Here is an 18,977-nt window from a genome sequence, read left to right on the forward strand (position 1 = left end):
GCTGATGTGACGGTGCTGTACAGAGCTGATGTGACGGTGCTATACAGAGCTGATATGACGGTGCTATACAGAGCTGATATGACGGTGCTATACAGAGCTGATATGACGGTGCTATACAGAGCTGATATGACGGTGCTATACAGAGTTGATATGACGGTGCTATACAGAGCTGATATGACGGTGCTATACAGAGCTGATATGACGGTGCTATACAGAGCTGATTTGACGGTGCTATACAGAGCTGATTTGACGGTGCTATACAGAGATGATGTGACGGTGCTATACAGAGCTAATATGATGGTACTATACAGAGCTGATGTGACGGTGCTATACAGAGCTGATATGATGGTGCCTTACAGAGCTGATATGATGGTGCCTTACAGAGCTGATGTGATGGTGCTATACAGAGCTGATATGACGGTGCTATACAGAGCTGATATGACGGTGCTATACAGAGCTGATGTGACGGTGCTATACAGAGCTGATGTGACGGTGCTATACAGAGCAGATGTGACGGTGCTATACAGAGCTGATGTGACGGTGCTATACAGAGCTGATGTGACGGTGCTATACAGAGCTGATGTGACGGTGCTATACAGAGCTGATGTGACGGTGCTATACAGAGCTGATGTGACGGTGCTATACAGAGCTGATGTGACGGTGCTATACAGAGCTGATGTGACGGTGCTATACAGACCTGATGTGACGGTGCTATACAGACCTGTTGTGACGGTGCTATACAGACCTGTTGTGACGGTGCTATACAGACCTGATGTGACGGTGCTATACAGAGCTAATATGATGGTACTATACAGAGCTGATGTGACGGTGCCTTACAGAGCTGATGTGACGGTGCTATACAGAGCTGATATGACGGTGCTATACAGAGCTGATATGACGGTGCTATACAGAGCTGATATGACGGTGCTATACAGAGCTGATATGAAGGTGCTGTACAGAGCTGATATGATGGTGCTATACAGAGCTGATATGATGGTGCTATACAGAGCTGATTTGACGGTGCTATACAGAGCTGATGTGATGGTGCTATACAGAGCTGATGTGATGGTGCTATACAGAGCTGATATGATGGTACTCTACAGAGCTGATATGATGGTACTCTACAGAGCTGATGTGATGGTGCTATACAGAGCTGATGTGATGGTGCTATACAGAGCTGATGTGATGGTGCTATACAGAGCTGATGTGATGGTGCTATACAGAGCTGATGTGATGGTGCTATACAGAGCTGATGTGATGGTGCTATACAGAGCTGATGTGATGGTGCTATACAGAGCTGATGTGATGGTGCTATACAGAGCTGATGTGATGGTGCTATACAGAGCTGATGTGATGGTGCTATACAGAGCTGATATGACCATTCTGTACAGAGCTGACATGATGGTGCTATACAGAGCTGATATGATGGTGCTATACAGGGCTGATATGATGGTGCTATACAGAGCTGATGTGACGGTATGATTCAAAGCTGATGTGACGGTATGATTCAAAGCTGATATGACGGTGCTATAAAGAGCTGATGTGACGGTGCTATACAGAGCTGATATGATGGTGCTGTACAGAGCTGATGTGATGGTGCTATACAGAGCTGATATGACCATTCTGTACAGAGCTGATATGATGGTGCTGTACAGAGCTGATATGATGGTGCTCTACAGAGCTGATATGATGGTGCTCTACAGAGCTGATATGATGGTGCTATACAGAGCTGATATGATGGTGCTATACGAAGCTGATGTGACGGTGCTATACAGTGTTGATATGATCATTCTGTACAGAGCTGATGTGACGGTGCTGTACAGAACTGATATGATGGTGCTATACAGAGCTGATGTGACGGTGCTATACAGAGCTAATATGATGGTACTATACAGAGCTGATGTGACGGTGCTATACAGAGCTGATATGATGGTGCCTTACAGAGCTGATGTGATGGTGCTATACAGAGCTGATATGACCATTCTGTACAGAGCTGATATGACGGTGCTATACAGAGCTGATATGACGGTGCTATACAGAGCTGATATGACGGTGCTATACAGAGCTGATATGACGGTGCTATACAGAGCTGATATGATGGTGCTATACAGAGCTGATGTGACGCTGCTATACAGAGCTGATGTGACGGTGCTATACAGAGCTGATGTGACGGTGCTATACAGAGCTGATGTGACGGTGCTATACAGAGCTGATGTGACGGTGCTATACAGAGCTGATGTGACGGTGCTATACAGAGCTGATGTGACGGTGCTATACAGAGCTGATGTGACGGTGCTATACAGAGCTGATGTGACGGTGCTATACAGAGCTGATGTGACGGTGCTGTACAGAGCTGATGTGACGGTGCTGTACAGAGCTGATGTGACGGTGCTGTACAGAGCTGATGTGACGGTGCTGTACAGAGCTGATGTGACGGTGCTGTACAGAGCTGATGTGACGGTGCTGTACAGAGCTGATGTGACGGTGCTGTACAGAGCTGATGTGACGGTGCTGTACAGAGCTGATGTGACGGTGCTGTATAGAGCTGATGTGACGGTGCTGTACAGAGCTGATGTGATGGTGCTGTACAGAGCTGATGTGATGGTGCTGTACAGAGCTGATGTGATGGTGCAGTACAGAGCTGATGTGACGGTATGATTCAGAGCTGATATGGCCGCGCTATACAGAGCTGATGTGACGGTGCTAGACAGAGCTGAGGTGACGGTGCTATACAGAGCTGATGTGACGGTGCTATACAGAGCTGATATGATGGTGCTATACAGAGCTGATATGACGGTGCTATACAGAGCTGATATGACGGTGCTATACAGAGCTGTTGTGAAGGTGCTATACAGAGCTGATGTGACGGTGCTATTCAGAGCTGATGCGATGGTGCTATACAGAGCTGATGTGACGGTGCTATACAGAGCGGGTGTGACGGTGCTATACAGAGCTGGTGTGACGGTGCTATACAGAGCTGGTGTGACGGTGCTATACAGAGCTGATGTGATGGTGCTATACAGAGCTGATGTGACGGTGCTATACAGAGCTGATGTGACGGCGCTATACAGATCTGATGTGACGGTGCTATACAGAGCTGATGTAACGGTGCTATACACAGCTGATGCGACGGCGCTATACACAGCTGATGCGACGGCGCTATACAGAGCTGATGCGACGGCGCTATACAGAGCTGATGCGACGGCGCTATACAGAGCTGATGCGACGGCGCTATACAGAGCTGATGCGACGGCGCTATACAGAGCTGATGCGACGGCGCTATACAGAGCTGATGCGACGGCGCTATACAGAGCTGATGCGACGGCGCTATACAGAGCTGATGCGACGGCGCTATACAGAGCTGATGCGACGGCGCTATACAGAGCTGATGCGACGGCGCTATACAGAGCTGATGCGACGGCGCTATACAGAGCTGATGCGACGGCGCTATACAGAGCTGATGCGACGGCTCTATACAGAGCTGATGCGACGGCGCTGTACAGAGCTGATGCGACGGCGCTGTACAGAGCTGATGCGACGGCGCTGCCCAGAGCTGATGCGACGGCGCTGCCCAGAGCTGATGCGACGGCGCTGTCCAGAGCTGATGTGACGGCGCTGTCCAGAGCTGATGTGACGGCGCTGTCCAGAGCTGATGTGACGGCGCTGTCCAGAGCTGATGTGACGGCGCTGTCCAGAGCTGATGTGACGGCGCTGTCCAGAGCTGATATGACGGCGCTGTCCAGAGCTGATGTGACGGCGCTGTCCAGAGCTGATGTGACGGCGCTGTCCAGAGCTGATGTGACGGCGCTGTCCAGAGCTGATGTGACGGCGCTGTCCAGAGCTGATGTGACGGCGCTGTCCAGAGCTGATGTGACGGCGCTGTACAGAGCTGATGTGACGGCGCTGTACAGAGCTGATGTGACGGTGCTGTACACAGCTGATGTGATGATGCTGTACAGAGCTGATGTGACAGTGCTATACAGAGCTTATATGACCATTCTGTACAGAGCTGATATGATGGTGCTGTACAGAGCTGGTGCTGTACAGAGCTGATGTGACAGTGCTATACAGAGCTTATATGACCAATCTGTACAGAGCTGATAAGATGGTGCTGTACAGAGCTGGTGCTGTACAGAGGTGATGTGATGGTGCTGTACAGAGCTGATGTGATGGTGCTGTACAGAGCTGATGTGATGGTGCTGTACAGAGCTGATGTGATGGTGCTGTACAGACCTGATATGATGGTGCTATACAGACCTGATGTGATGGTGCTGTACAGTGCTGATGTGATTGTGCTATACAGAGCTGATGTGACGGTGCTATACAGAGCTGACATGACCATTCTGTACAGAGCTGATATGATGGTGCTATACAGAGCTGATATGATGGTGCTATACAGAGCTGATATGATGGTGCTATACGAAGCTGATGTGACGGTGCTATACAGTGTTGATATGACCATTCTGTACAGAGCTGATATGATGGTGCTATACAGAGCTGATATGATGGTGCTATACAGAGTTGATGTGATGGTGCTGTACAGTGCTGATGTGATTGTGCTATACAGAGCTGATGTGACGGTGCTATACAGAGCTGACATGACCATTCTGTACAGAGCTGATATGATGGTGCTATACAGAGCTGATATGATGGTGCTATACAGAGCTGATATGATGGTGCTATACGAAGCTGATGTGACGGTGCTATACAGTGTTGATATGACCATTCTGTACAGAGCTGATATGATGGTGCTATACAGAGCTGATATGATGGTGCTATACAGAGCTGGTATGATGGTGCTATACGAAGCTGATGTGACGGTGCTATACAGTGTTGATATGACCATTCTGTACAGAGCTGATGTGACGGTGCTGTACAGAACTGATATGATGGTGCTATACAGAGCTGATGTGACGGTTCGGTACAGAGCTGATATGATGGTGCTCTACAGAGCTGATATGATGGTGCTCTACAGAGCTGGTATGACGGTGCCCTACAGAGCTGATATGATGGTGCTATAGAGAGCTGATATGATGGTGCTATAGAGAGCTGATATGACGGTGCTATACAGAGCTGATATGACGGTGCTATACAGAGCTGATATGACGGTGCTGTACAGAGCTGATATGAAGGTGCTGTACAGAGCTGATATGACGGTGCTGTACAGAGCTGATATAATGGTGCTATACAGAGCTGATATGATGGTGCTATACAGAGCTGATATGTTGGTGCTATACAGAGCTGATATGTTGGTGCTATACAGAGCTGATATGATGGTGCTATACAGAGCTGATATGATGGTGCTATACAGAGCTGATATGATGGTGCTATACAGAGCTGATATGATGGTGCTATACAGAGCTGATATGATGGTGCTATACAGAGCTGATATGATGGTGCTATACAGAGCTGATATGATGGTGCCAAACAGAGCTGATTTGACGGTGCTATACAGAGCTGATATGACGGTGCCAAACAGAGCTGATGTGACGGTGCTACACAGAGCTGATATGATGGTGCCAAACAGAGCTGATGTGACGGTGCTCTGTGGAGCTGATATGATGGTGCTCTGTGGAGCTGATATGATGGTGCTGTACAGAGCTGATATGATGGTGCTGTACAGAGCTGATATGATGGTGCTGTACAGATCTGATGTGATGGTGCTGTACAGAGCTGATATGATGGTGCTGTACAGATCTGATATGATGGTGCTGTACAGAGCTGATGTGACGGTGCTATACAGAGCTGATGTGACGGTGCTATACAGAGCTGATGTGACGGTGCTATACAGAGCTGATTTGACGGTGCTATACAGAGCTGATGTGACGGTGCTATACAGAGCTGATGTGACGGTGCTATACAGAGCTGATGTGACGGTGCTATACAGAGCTGATGTGACGGTGCTATACAGAGCTGATGTGACGGTGCTATACAGAGCTGATGTGACGGTGCTATACAGAGCTGATGTGACGGTGCTATACAGAGCTGATGTGACGGTGCTATACAGAGCTGATGTGACGGTGCTATACAGAGCTGATGTGACGTTGCTATACAGAGCTGATGTGACGGTGCTGTACAGAGCTGATGTGACGGTGCTGTACAGAGCTGATGTGACGGTGCTGTACAGAGCTGATGTGACGGTGCTGTACAGAGCTGATGTGACGGTGCTGTACAGAGCTGATGTGACGGTGCTGTACAGAGCTGATGTGACGGTGCTGTACAGAGGTGATGTGATGGTGCTGTACAGAGCTGATGTGATGGTGCTATACAGAGCTGATATGATGGTGCAGTACAGAGCTGATGTGACGGTATGATTCAGAGCTGATATGGCCGCGCTATACAGAGCTGATGTGACGGTGCTAGACAGAGCTGAGGTGACGGTGCTATACAGAGCTGATGTGACGGTGCTATACAGAGCTGATATGACGGTGCTATACAGAGCTGATGTGACGGTGCTATACAGAGCTGTTGTGAAGGTGCTATACAGAGCTGATGTGACGGTGCTATACAGAGCTGATGTGACGGTGCTATACAGAGCTGATGTGACGGTGCTATACAGAGCTGGTGTGACGGTGCTATACAGAGCTGGTGTGACGGTGCTATACAGAGCTGGTGTGACGGTGCTATACAGAGCTGATGTGACGGTGCTATACAGAGCTGATGTGACGGTGCTATACAGAGCTGATGTGACGGCGCTATACAGAGCTGATGCGACGGCGCTATACAGAGCTGATGCGACGGCGCTATACAGAGCTGATGCGACGGCGCTATACAGAGCTGATGCGACGGCGCTATACAGAGCTGATGCGACGGCGCTGTACAGAGCTGATGCGACGGCGCTGTACAGAGCTGATGCGACGGCGCTGTACAGAGCTGATGCGACGGCGCTGTCCAGAGCTGATGCGACGGCGCTGTCCAGAGCTGATGCGACGGCGCTGTCCAGAGCTGATGCGACGGCGCTGTCCAGAGCTGATGCGACGGCGCTGTACAGAGCTGATGCGACGGCGCTGTACAGAGCTGATGCGACGGTGCTGTACAGAGCTGATGTGATGATGCTGTACAGAGCTGATGTGACCATTCTGTACAGAGCTGATGTGACCATTCTGTACAGAGCTGATGTGACCATTCTGTACAGAGCTGATGTGACCATTCTGTACAGAGCTGATATGATGGTTCTGTACAGAGCTGGTGCTGTACAGAGCTGATGTGACAGTGCTATACAGAGCTTATATGACCAATCTGTACAGAGCTGATAAGATGGTGCTGTACAGAGGTGATGTGATGGTGCTGTACAGAGGTGATGTGATGGTGCTGTACAGAGCTGATGTGATGGTGCTGTACAGAGCTGATGTGATGGTGCTGTACAGAGCTGATGTGATGGTGCTGTACAGACCTGATATGATGGTGCTATACAGACCTGATGTGATGGTGCTGTACAGTGCTGATGTGATTGTGCTATACAGAGCTGATGTGACGGTGCTATACAGAGCTGACATGACCATTCTGTACAGAGCTGATATGATGGTGCTATACAGAGCTGATATGATGGTGCTATACAGAGCTGATATGATGGTGCTATACGAAGCTGATGTGACGGTGCTATACAGTGTTGATATGACCATTCTGTACAGAGCTGATATGATGGTGCTATACAGAGCTGATATGATGGTGCTATACAGAGCTGATATGATGGTGCTATACAGAGCTGATATGATGGTGCTATACAGAGCTGATATGATGGTGCTATACGAAGCTGATGTGACGGTGCTATACAGTGTTGATATGCCGGTGCTGTACAGAGCTGATATGACGGTGCTGTACAGAGCTGATATGAAGGTGCTGTACAGAGCTGATATGACGGTGCTGTACAGAGCTGATATAATGGTGCTATACAGAGCTGATATGATGGTGCTATACAGAGCTGATATGTTGGTGCTATACAGAGCTGATATGTTGGTGCTATACAGAGCTGATATGATGGTGCTATACAGAGCTGATATGATGGTGCTATACAGAGCTGATATGATGGTGCTATACAGAGCTGATATGATGGTGCTATACAGAGCTGATATGATGGTGCCAAACAGAGCTGATTTGACGGTGCTATACAGAGCTGATATGACGGTGCCAAACAGAGCTGATGTGACGGTGCTACACAGAGCTGATGTGACGGTGCTACACAGAGCTGATATGATGGTGCCAAACAGAGCTGATGTGACGGTGCTGTGTGGAGCTGATATGATGGTGCTGTGTGGAGCTGATATGATGGTGCTGTGTGGAGCTGATATGATGGTGCTGTGTGGAGCTGATATGATGGTGCTGTACAGAGCTGATATGATGGTGCTGTACAGATCTGATGTGATGGTGCTGTACAGAGCTGATATGATGGTGCTGTACAGATCTGATATGATGGTGCTGTACAGAGCTGATGTGATGGTGCTGTACAGATCTGATCTGATGGTTCTGTACAGAGCTGATGTGATGGTGCTATATAGAGCTGATATGATGGTGCTGTACAGAGCTGATATGATGGTGCTGTATGCAGCTGATATGAGGACTGTACAGAACCGACACAGTGCTGTACATTGCTGCACGACAGCTAACAAATAATGCTCAGGCCCCTGGGTGAAATGGTGTGCCTCAGGTTTGATTGGGCTGTGACAGGAAACCATTTATAGTCAAAGTGATTTCACAGTAATCTATCCTGTCAATAAGTAATGGCTCTCATTCACTTCCATCACTGTCTATACATCAGTTAATGGGCACATCCACTGAGACCTAGTGACCTGCCAATATTTGCAAAATTTCATCACCGTTTGATATCCTTTTTCTTCAAAGTACCAAGTTCCTGGTGGGCACATATTGGACTCTTTTGATTCACATCTTCAAGCAAAACAAAATCTATCTGACCCTCCCAGTTATAGTACGGAGGGAGTGCTGCACAGTTGGAGTTGTCAGTTTTTGAAGGAGACATTAAACCAAGGCTCCTCTGCCCTCAGATTAATGTAAAAGATCCCATGGCATTACTTCAAAGAAAAGCTGGACATTAGCCCTCATGTCCTGGCCAATACTTAACCGTCAACCATCATGACGAAAACAGATTATCTGATTATATCACTCTGCTGTTTGAACTTGCTGTGTCCAAAATGACTGTCGCAATACTTGCATGACCATTGACCAGAAACTGAACTGGACTAGTCTTATCAATGCTGTGGCTGTAAGAACAGGTCAGAGGCTAGGAATCCTGCGGAGAGTAACTCACCTCCTGACTCCCTAAAGCCTGTCCACTGTCTACAAGGCACAAGTCAGGTGTGTGATGGAATACTCCCCACTTGCCTAGGTGAGCGCAGCTCCAACGACGCTCAAGGAGCTTGACACCATCCAAGACAAAGCAGCCCGCTTTATTGGCACCCCATCCACAAACTTTCACTCCCTCCACCACGGACAAACAGTGGCAGCAGTGTGTACCATCTACAAGATGCACTGCAGAAATTTACCAAGGCTTCTTAGGCAGTACCCTCCAAACCCACTTCCGCTACTGTCTGGAAGGACAAGGGCAGGGAATACATGGGAACACTACCACCTGGAAGTTCCCCTCCAATCCACTTACCATCCTGACTTGGAAATATATCGCCGTTCCTTCACTGTCGATGGGTTAAAGTCCTGGAACTCCCTCCCTAACCCCACTGTGAGTGTACCTACACCACATGGACTGCAGCGGTTCAAGAAGGCAGCTCACCACCACCTTCTTAAGGGCAACTAGGGATGGGCAATAAATGCTGGCCCAGCCAGCGAAGCCCACACTCTGTAAATGAATTTAAAAAAATTATAATAGCATCTACACTTCCAAAAGTTTTTTTTGTATTTTTCAATTGTTTTGGAGTATGTTGAGGCTATGAAAGATGCTATATAAATGGAAGCCTTTTCCATCTATCTGCAAGTCAACCGACACTGATTGCTGTAGCAGCTTCTGCCACATATCTCCCGTTTATTGTGTTATTTCTACTGTGTAAAAAAACTCAGATCTTTCTCAAATCCCGTTGATTTGGCACATTCCATGCATGAAAGGGACCCTCAGGAGGCAGTCTAGTGATACTGGAGGTTACTGAATTGTTCAGGGTATCTGCACAGGAGACAGATGATTGAGCTGCTCAATGACATTTAATGAAAATTTGTACGACTGGCTGACTGATGGATGGGTTCATGCCACAGGATGGGCAGAGACCTGTATCTCTGTTTAGTCAGGGCCTGGAAAACGCTCAATGCTGAAGTTAACTTTCTTGCCCCAATCTCCTGATTTTACTTTATGAGGTGGGGATGAGAGTGATTGGGGTGGAAATGCTAGCAGAAGACAAGAGGGACCTCTCAAGAGGAGCTGGTGAAGTTGTTCCTCTGTCTCTTTCACCACTGCACAAGTACGCAACCAGGCATCATATCATAGCAAGCACAGCACAGGGAGGGCCAGAGAGATTTTGCTTTGCTTGAAGATGTGAATTGAATTCAGCAGGAGTCCAATATGTTCCCACCAGGAACTTGGTACTTTGAAGAAAAAGGATATCAAACGTTGATGAAATTTTGCAAATAATGGCAGGTCACTAGGTCTCAGTGGATGTGCCCATTAACTGATGTATAAACAGTGATGGAAGTGATTGAGCGCCGTTATTGATTGACAGGTTAGATTAGTGTGAAATTCGGCCATTGCGCATGTGACAGCTCTTTGAAAGAACTATCTAATTAGAGACACTTGCAGCACAGAGGAGACCTTTTGGCCCATTAAGCCCATGCTAGAAACATATGGTCAGTCTAAATTGCTTATGTTCCATGGGATTGTGAGAAAAAGGATATTCAGAATTTTGATTTAAAAACAGCACCTGAACAAGAACTTGAACTCTGGACCCTGATATCAAAAGTCTGATGATTTACCAACTGAGTCGTCTGGCCCAACAGATTTGAGATGCTGTTTATGCTCTACGTGACCCTTCTCCCATCCTACATCATTGCACCTGACCCTTCTATTCCTTTCCCCCTTGTTTGTTTATCGATCTTCTTGCTAACTGTATCTATGCTCTTTGCCTCAACCACTCTGTGTAGTAGTGAGTTTCAGCATTTTAGCCACTCTCTGGGAAATGTTACGGCTCAAATAAAACATAAATTCCAGTTCATTACAATTCCTTTTTTTTCTTAAACTCTTCATTTTCTTCTGGATTTTATGCCAATTAGCTAAAATCTGTGTCCTCTAGTTACCAATCCTCCGCTACTGGAAACAGTTTCTCCCTATGTACTCTATCAAAACCTTTCAGTTTTGAAAGCTTTAAGGTCTCTCCTTAACCTCCTTGTTCTGAGGAGAATGACCCCAGTTTTTCCACATGATTGAAGACCTTCAAACCTGGTACCATTCTGGCAAATTCCAAATTGCACAAACAGTCATCAGGAAAATGTGTTAAAGCTTCATCAATCTCTTTCTCACTCTTCCTCCTCCTTGCCTTCTCTTTTTCTGTCTGCCTTCCCTGTCTGATTTTTCACATTTTTACTCTTTCCCTCCCTTTGTCGTCTTATCTCTTGCTTTCCCTCTTGCTTGGCCCTTTTGAACGACCTGCAATCGGGAGGTTGCTGTGTTAAAAACAAAAACAGAATTACCTGGAAAAACTCAGCAGGTCTGGCAGCATCGGCGGAGAAGAAAAGAGTTGACATTTTTTTTTTTGCTGTGTGAATATTGTTGTGCTGAATCAGGTGATTTCACCTGCAGCACTCAATGCTAATTCTGCCATGCCATCATAAATTTATGGAAATTTATGGTAATAGGCAATATTAATATTCACTTATTAATGTGATCCTCCACCCAGCAGCGGTGGACAGAACTGTATTTTGGTGACAAGGTAACTTGGACCAGTGTGGATCCCAAAGATTATAAGCAAGATATGGATCTTATATAGTTAAAAGGCGTACTATCTCCAGAAATTATTGGCTTGCAAACTGGATGAAGCCAGGAGTTGACATTTGATACCTGCTCCACTGTTTTTGACTTCATGGCTGATCTGTTGCTCAACTCCATTTATCCACCTATGTTTCATATCCATTGATACTGTAACAAAAATTTCACCACTCTCAGTCTGGTTGTGTTTCCCTACCAAACAGCACTTTAAAGGTATTTCATTAGCTGTAAAGCACTTTTCGACGCTCTGAGGTCGTGAAAGGTGCTATCTAAATGTAAGTTTGTTTGTTCTTTCTTATGAGGGACTGTCTCTTGGCCGAGGGATCAGAGTGCTCTTGGAACTGTCTTCCCGGAGCTAGATTCGGCATTGTCAAAGGGAAGGAGAAAGGGGTATAAAAGGTCTCACTGGTCTTGTGTAAGGGTTAGAACGCTTTCCCCTGAACAGGATGGTAGTGTCCCCTCAGCCTGGGTCCAACACCTTGGCAGATGCAACCAAAAGCAATGAGGTGGATCTGATAGGCAGTGTGGAGAATAAAAGGCTCATGCACAGTACACGAGCACTGCGTTCAATCAAGATTAGATTCCCTCATGCAGTGATAATGGGAAAGTAGTTTCACTTAAAAAGGTTTTTTGTCTCCCTGATTATATTGTGGAGATAGGCTAATGGTGGTACAAATGTACTTTTTACTGCACGCGGGAGAATTCTCGGCCTCAGAGTCCTTTTCTTTAGATGCTAACACTTGTGCAATGGGTCCCTCTGGCTTTTGAGCACTTCTGCCTCTGGAACTTGAGAAATATTTTGTATTTCCTCCCTCCTTCCCCAGTCAATTTCCCCTCTCTTCTTCAAAGGGCATCAGGTCCCGCACTCGTGTAGCGCTGCATGTTCAAGGATGCCTGCCACACAGTGACTAAAAGGTGTGCTGGTAGATTGTGTAGTGATCATAGTGTTCGCTCACTGGAGGTGGTCAGAACATAAGACCAGCAGTGGGCTGTTTATCCCCTTGAGCCTGTTGTGCCATTCAGTGAGAACATGGCTGATTGGCGACCTAATTCCACATACCCGCCTTTGCTCCATATCCCTTAATACCTTGGGTTAATGAAGATGTATCGATCTCAGATTTAAAATGAACAATTGACAGAGCACCAATTGCCATTTGTGGAAGGGAGTTCCAAACCTCTACCACCCTTTATATGGGAATGGGAACGCCAGTCAACTTTTCCCTTCCTCGTCCCTGGATATTGAGGTTTGCTGCAGCACCAGAGTGCCTGAGATCAACTACACTGGCGTTGAATTTGTTATTTTCCTGATCAACATTGGTTGAGTTTCAAGGGAATTATAAGGCTGGAGCTGACATACAGACCAGTCATAGATGTGCCTATTTCTGCTCCTATATTCCTTTAGCCAAGCCAATGTGGTTTGGGGGTTGAATTTGGAATCTTCCAGGCTAGGATTGCAGAGTCACTTCTATAAAAACAAAATGTTGTGGATGCTGGAAACCTGAAATAACAACAGGGTATGTTGGAAACACTCGGCTGGTCGCACAGCATCAATGGAGAGGGAAACCAAGTTGATGGGCGGGATTTTCCAGCCCCGCCTGCTGTAGGAATGGAAATTCCCGCCCAGAATCAATGGACCCTTGCAACGATTCCCGCAGTGGGTGGGACCAGAAAGTCCCGGCCAACATTTCAGTTTAACGACGGAAGGTCACAGACCTGAAAAGTTAACTCTGTTTCCCTCTCCACAGATGCTGCCTAATCGGCAGACTGATTCCAGCATTCTTTATTTTCACTGTGGAATGTCTTAGTAGAAATCTGGAAGCGTTTCGACCATTTTTGTTTCAAGGAAGGAAGAACTTCTGAACACACGAGTATTTGTTGGGCTTATTGTCCTGTGGCCAATTTTTATGTTTCGATAGTTTGCCCTCAATTCCTGTTTGTCACAACCTCAGGATATCCCAAAGCGCTTCACAGCCAATGATGAATTTTTGATATGTACTCACTCATGCAATTTAGGAAATGCATCAATCAATTTGTGCACAGCAAGCTCCCACAAACAACAATGAGGTAAGGGCCACATAGTTATATTCGTGAGGTTAATTGAGGGATAAATATTGGCCTCAGCCACTGGGAGAACACCCCCTGCTCTTCATCGAATACAATCCATTATGTCCACCCGAGAGGGCAGACGAAGCCTCAGTTTAATGACTCAGCTGAAAGATGACACCTGTGGCAATGCAGCACTCCATCAGTACTGTACTAGAAATGACAGTTTGGATTTTGTGCTCTGTTCCTGAGAGCGGGACTTGAACCCACTATCTTTTGACTTGGAGAGCATGACCCAACTGAGCAAGGACTGACACTGCAGCAAACCTCATGGTTTTATCAAAGTGGTGGTGGTGGTGGGCCCGGTTCGCAAAAGGGGCCTGTGAAGAAGACGTCCTCGTCTTCCACCTGCCACCGACCACCCCCCACCCCCCCCACCGGCCGACATCACTGGCCAAATCCAAGCAGGCTATCCTGCCAGGCGTCCTCCCCCATCCCCAACCTCCACCCGCAGGCTGGAAAATTGCAGCCACGAGCAGGAAGCAGCTCTGAAATGGCCATTAATTGACCAAGTAAAATTGCAGTGAGGTTGTGGTGCGGGGTGGGGAGTAGAGGGGGAGTGGAAGTGATGTTTATCCTTAGGTATGGGGTCTAGATGGGGTTTCTTTAGGGTTTGCCTCATACCCTGAGAATGCTACCATAGACTGTTATTCATAAAAACCATTCTTGTTTTATTTTCAGATCGATGTACATCTTACCACTCGACATGAGCTTCCCACCAGATCTCAGTTACTTAGTCATGAGACATTACATCATACTTACATCAACAGTTTCACAGTATCAGGTGCTTCTGATGTTAACCCTTTACTCTACAACTCCCCAAAATTTATATCTCAACGATACACATGCTCCTATGGAGTGGGGGCATGGGTGGTGCAGGTGTGCAGGCAAGTCACCCGCAGAATCTGACAGCACCCCCAAAGTTCTCCTTTTTCAAATCTCTCAGCCTCCTCCAGATATACAAACCTCCAACTGTCTGCACATCTCCGATTCTGACCCCCTGCATATTCCCTGTTTTAATCGCTGCACTGTGTTGGTGGACCTGCTTGCAGCTGCCTAAACCTCTACCCCTCTCTTCCTCTCTTTCCTTCTTTAAGCCGCTTCTTAAAACCTACCTCTGACCAAGCTTTTGGATACCTGTTTTTAATACCTGCTGCGTGTGGTGGCGTCAAAAATTGACTTCGATAACAGTCCTGTGAGACCATGGGGTGTTTTCCTATGTTAAAGATGTGATATAAATGTGTATTGCTGTTGTTATTGAGGTATTTGATAGAAGTGTACTGTAAGGCAAGAACTCCCTTTCTTCATGCAAACAAGTCCAGTGAACCATTTTTCACAGGTTGGCTCTCAAGGAAAGGGGTTTTGGTTTTGGGGATGGGTGTCACTTTATCAGGTTTGGAACTCTACCTTAAATGTTCTCCTCTCTGCATAACACGGGCGCTTGAGGCTGGCCGTGGACCCCCACCTCAGGATCGATGTGGGCTCAGGCCCAGGATCTGCTCGCTTCCCCGACTCAATCCCCTTTGTCACACCTGGGCCTCTTTCTCTTTCAGGTGCACGAGGAAAGATAAATGCAAGCGTTCCACTGAGCACCGAAGGTTTGCGTCCGACATCAAGCAGTGCGTCAGCCTCACTGTGAACCCGAGCAACATCTCTGTGTCACAGTATCGCGTCCCGGTGAGTTCCCCGCTCCCTCTGCCAGTCATGAGGGAATAGCAACGTGTTCCTTTCTTTAACATTCTGCCTTCGTTGCATTCCTTGAAAAAATGTTTCTTAAAAGTATGCTGAGATTGATGGGTTTGTTGGGGGGAGGGGGTGGTGTGGGTGTGTGGGGATGGTCTTTGCTATTTTAAGAACAGGAGTGACGTTGAAGTTTTCGAGTGGTTCCAAGGCAGATTCAGTAGGATGCTGCCTGGCAGGAGGAAACACAAATACAAAGAAAGACTTTCAGTTTAAATGTCAGCATTCAAAACTTCAGCATGTCCCAAAGTGCTTGATGACCTCCTGTGAAGTCTAACTCACTGTGGTAATGTGGGGAATATGGCAGCAAATTTGCGCACAGCAAGCTTCCAAAACAGCAATGTGATAGTGACCCGATAATCTGTTTAGGTGTTGGTTAAGGGATAAATGTTGACCTCCCCCCTCCTCCTCCCTAGCCTTCCTCCCACTCACCTTCCTTCCCCTCCCCTCCTCCCCTTTTCCCTGCCTCCTCCTTCCCCTCCTTCCCTACCCCTTCTCCTACTCACTGTCTTTCCCCACCTCTCCTTGCTCCCCCTGTTCCCCTTCCCTCACACCTTTCTATCCTCTCCTACCCTCCCCTCCACCCCCTCCTCCTCTTTCCTCCTCCTCCTCCCTCCCTCCTCCCCACCTCCTCCCTCCCCTCCTACTCTATCTCCTCCCCTTCCCTCCCTCTCCTTCTCCCTCCCTCTCCGCCTCCGTCCCTCTTCCCTCCTCTGCTTCTCCCCCTTCTCTCCACCTCCCCCTTCTCTCCACCTTCCCCTTCTTTCCACCTTCCCCTTCTCTCTACCTTCCCCTTTCCCTCCACCTCCCCCACCCCCTTTGGCCCTCCACCCCCTTTGTCCCTCCACCCCACCACCTCCTCCTCCTCCTCCTTCTCCTCCAGCTGCACCATCTCCTGATGAACTGGTCCCCCTGCCAGTTTATCAGGGCTGCTGACTAACCCACTGCGGCACCTAGTCCAGTCACAAGTAATCTTATCCCTGTCAGTTGATAACCACCTTTACAAGAACCCAGCACAGCCCTGGCCCGGTTTGAACTTGTCTCTGCTGCAGCATGTCAAATTACCCTTGTTGAAAGCAAACCAATTATCCCCGTGTTTCAGCTGTAACGCTGCATATGTTTAAATAGCTGTGTGGTAACATTTGACACTCGGCGTTTGGCGGCTCCATTCCTTTGCTGTTATCCCATTTGCCCATTTGAGAGAAATCCTGCTCTCTCATTATTTCCGATGCTGCCCTTCAGACTGAATTAGGCGAGATTTATTACAGGCATGCGGCATCCTCTCTGTTTGAAACTCCGGAGCCTTGTGGGGGGAGGTGGGGGGAGGTGGGAGGGGGGGGGGGGGCGGTGGTGGGGGGTGTGCGGGTGGGGAGGTGGTTGGTTGGGGGTTGGGGTGTGGGGGTGGGGGGCCGGTGGAGGGGTGGGGGGTGGTGGGTGGGTGTGGGGGGTACTGAGGTTGGGATGCGGATATTACAGAACAAGACAGAAAGCGAGAGGGCCCATCGTGCAGCCCATGAAATTCACCGGACCTAATATCGAGCTATGTGTAATTTCAGCAGGAAATAGCAAAAGAGAAAGTGTATTATTTTAAAACATAGGTTATGAAATTACACCTTGCCAACTTCCATTTGCTGATAAAAAATGACAGGTTTTGTATTCCAACAGCAAATTATTTTTCAGCTCAACCTGCCAACATCACTTGCTCTGAAATGTAATTTGGGGCCTAAGAAAAAAAAAAAGAAGCTTCAATTTGTGGTGGAAATTGTAAGCGACAGGTTATTATTTTGTGGCCTTGAATTCAAGCCGCACTTTCTGATTTTTTTTTTAAAAACTGTCAGAACACGCAGGGGTATGTAGGGAGGTCAGGAAGAGAGAAGAAAAAAATAGCTTTGTACCTGAGTGTGCCTCTCGAGAAAATTAGCCTGCAGTTTGGTGCGTGCCTAAGTCTTTTACCCTTAATGTGTAACGTGATGGAATGCATAAAATCAGTCCAAAGATGGGAAGGGGCTTTGTTTGTGCTGCTCCAGGGCCAGATAATCTGAGAAAAGAGCGCCTCCGTGAATGTGCTGTGATAGCGAGAATGTTCCGGAATAAAACCCTTGAAAGCTTCTGGAGGAACAAGTTGTAAAATCGCTGCCGTTCACATAAGATACGTCCACCTTCCCTGTCATTAAATGACTACTGCTATTTGGCAAGAGGCTCGGCATCGTAGTTGAGATGAGGGTCGACTTGATCAACAGCACAATATCCTTACTTGTACCCTTGACCATTCCTGCCTTAAGAGGTTTAGCTTTTCGAAGAAGATGAGGAATTAGGTGTCAGAGTGGGTTAAGAACACTGGTCTTTCATGCCTGGGACCTGGATTATCAGCCCAGATTGATGAGATGTAAGTCTCTGTCTGTTGACTGTAAGGGTCTTTACATGATGTGAGTCTGGGCTATCTCAATCTAATTTTTTTGGTGGATTTTGGCAGCCTTCAGCTGCCTTGACCCTAAACTCTGAAACTCCCTCCTTAAGCCTCTCTGCCTCTCGCCCCTCCTTTTAAAGACACTCTATGACCAAGCTGTTTGTAACCTGTCCTGATATCCCCAATAGTGGCTTATTGGCCAATTTTATTTGCTAACGCCCCTTGGAAGCACCTTAACTACGTTAAAGACACTATATAAATGCAAGTTAAAAGCAAAATATTGCAGGTGCTGGAAACCTGAAACAAAAATAGAAAATGCTGGAAAAACTCAGCGGGCCTAACAGCATCCGTGAAGAGACAAAAAACAGAGTTAACATTTTGAGTCTGTTTCAGAGCTCTGAAGGAGAGTCACACGGACGCGAAATGTTCATTCTGTTTTTCTCTTTGCAGATGCTGTTAGACCTGCTGAGTTTTTCCAGTGTTTACTGTTTCTGTTTGACATAAATGCAAGTTGCTTGTGCTGTAGGAACAACAACAACACTATCCCCGATTGCCAGTAATTGATCATCTTATTCAGAGGCTGCAGCATGCGAGGTGTGGGAAATTGGGGAAAAAAACCCAGACCTATTACAGAGTAGGGGTTATTCTTCTGAGGTTGGAGCTGAGGGTCATAACTGAACAAAGCAGAGGGAGATCTGTGCTGCATCTGGCTGTACTGCCGCTGGTCTGGGAAGGTGCCGGAATGGGAAGTGTTGTCTTCCTCAGCACCAACACTCCTCACTTGATGAGCTTTTC

General features: G+C 47.4%; 1 protein-coding gene across 3 annotated transcripts in view; it reads left to right on the plus strand.

Annotated features, from left to right (window-relative positions):
• plxna4 (plexin A4) overlaps positions 1-18,977 on the plus strand; it is a 701,383-nt gene that overhangs the window by 477,554 nt on the left and 204,852 nt on the right. For all 3 annotated transcript variants that reach the window (XM_041202720.1, XM_041202719.1, XM_041202718.1), the window contains exon 6: positions 15,589-15,712. In XM_041202720.1, the coding sequence (XP_041058654.1) occupies positions 15,589-15,712 (124 nt within the window). The remainder of the gene's footprint in view (positions 1-15,588; positions 15,713-18,977) is intronic.

Source organism: Carcharodon carcharias, chromosome 13, assembly GCF_017639515.1.
Source record: "Carcharodon carcharias isolate sCarCar2 chromosome 13, sCarCar2.pri, whole genome shotgun sequence".
NCBI lineage: Eukaryota > Metazoa > Chordata > Chondrichthyes > Lamniformes > Lamnidae > Carcharodon > Carcharodon carcharias.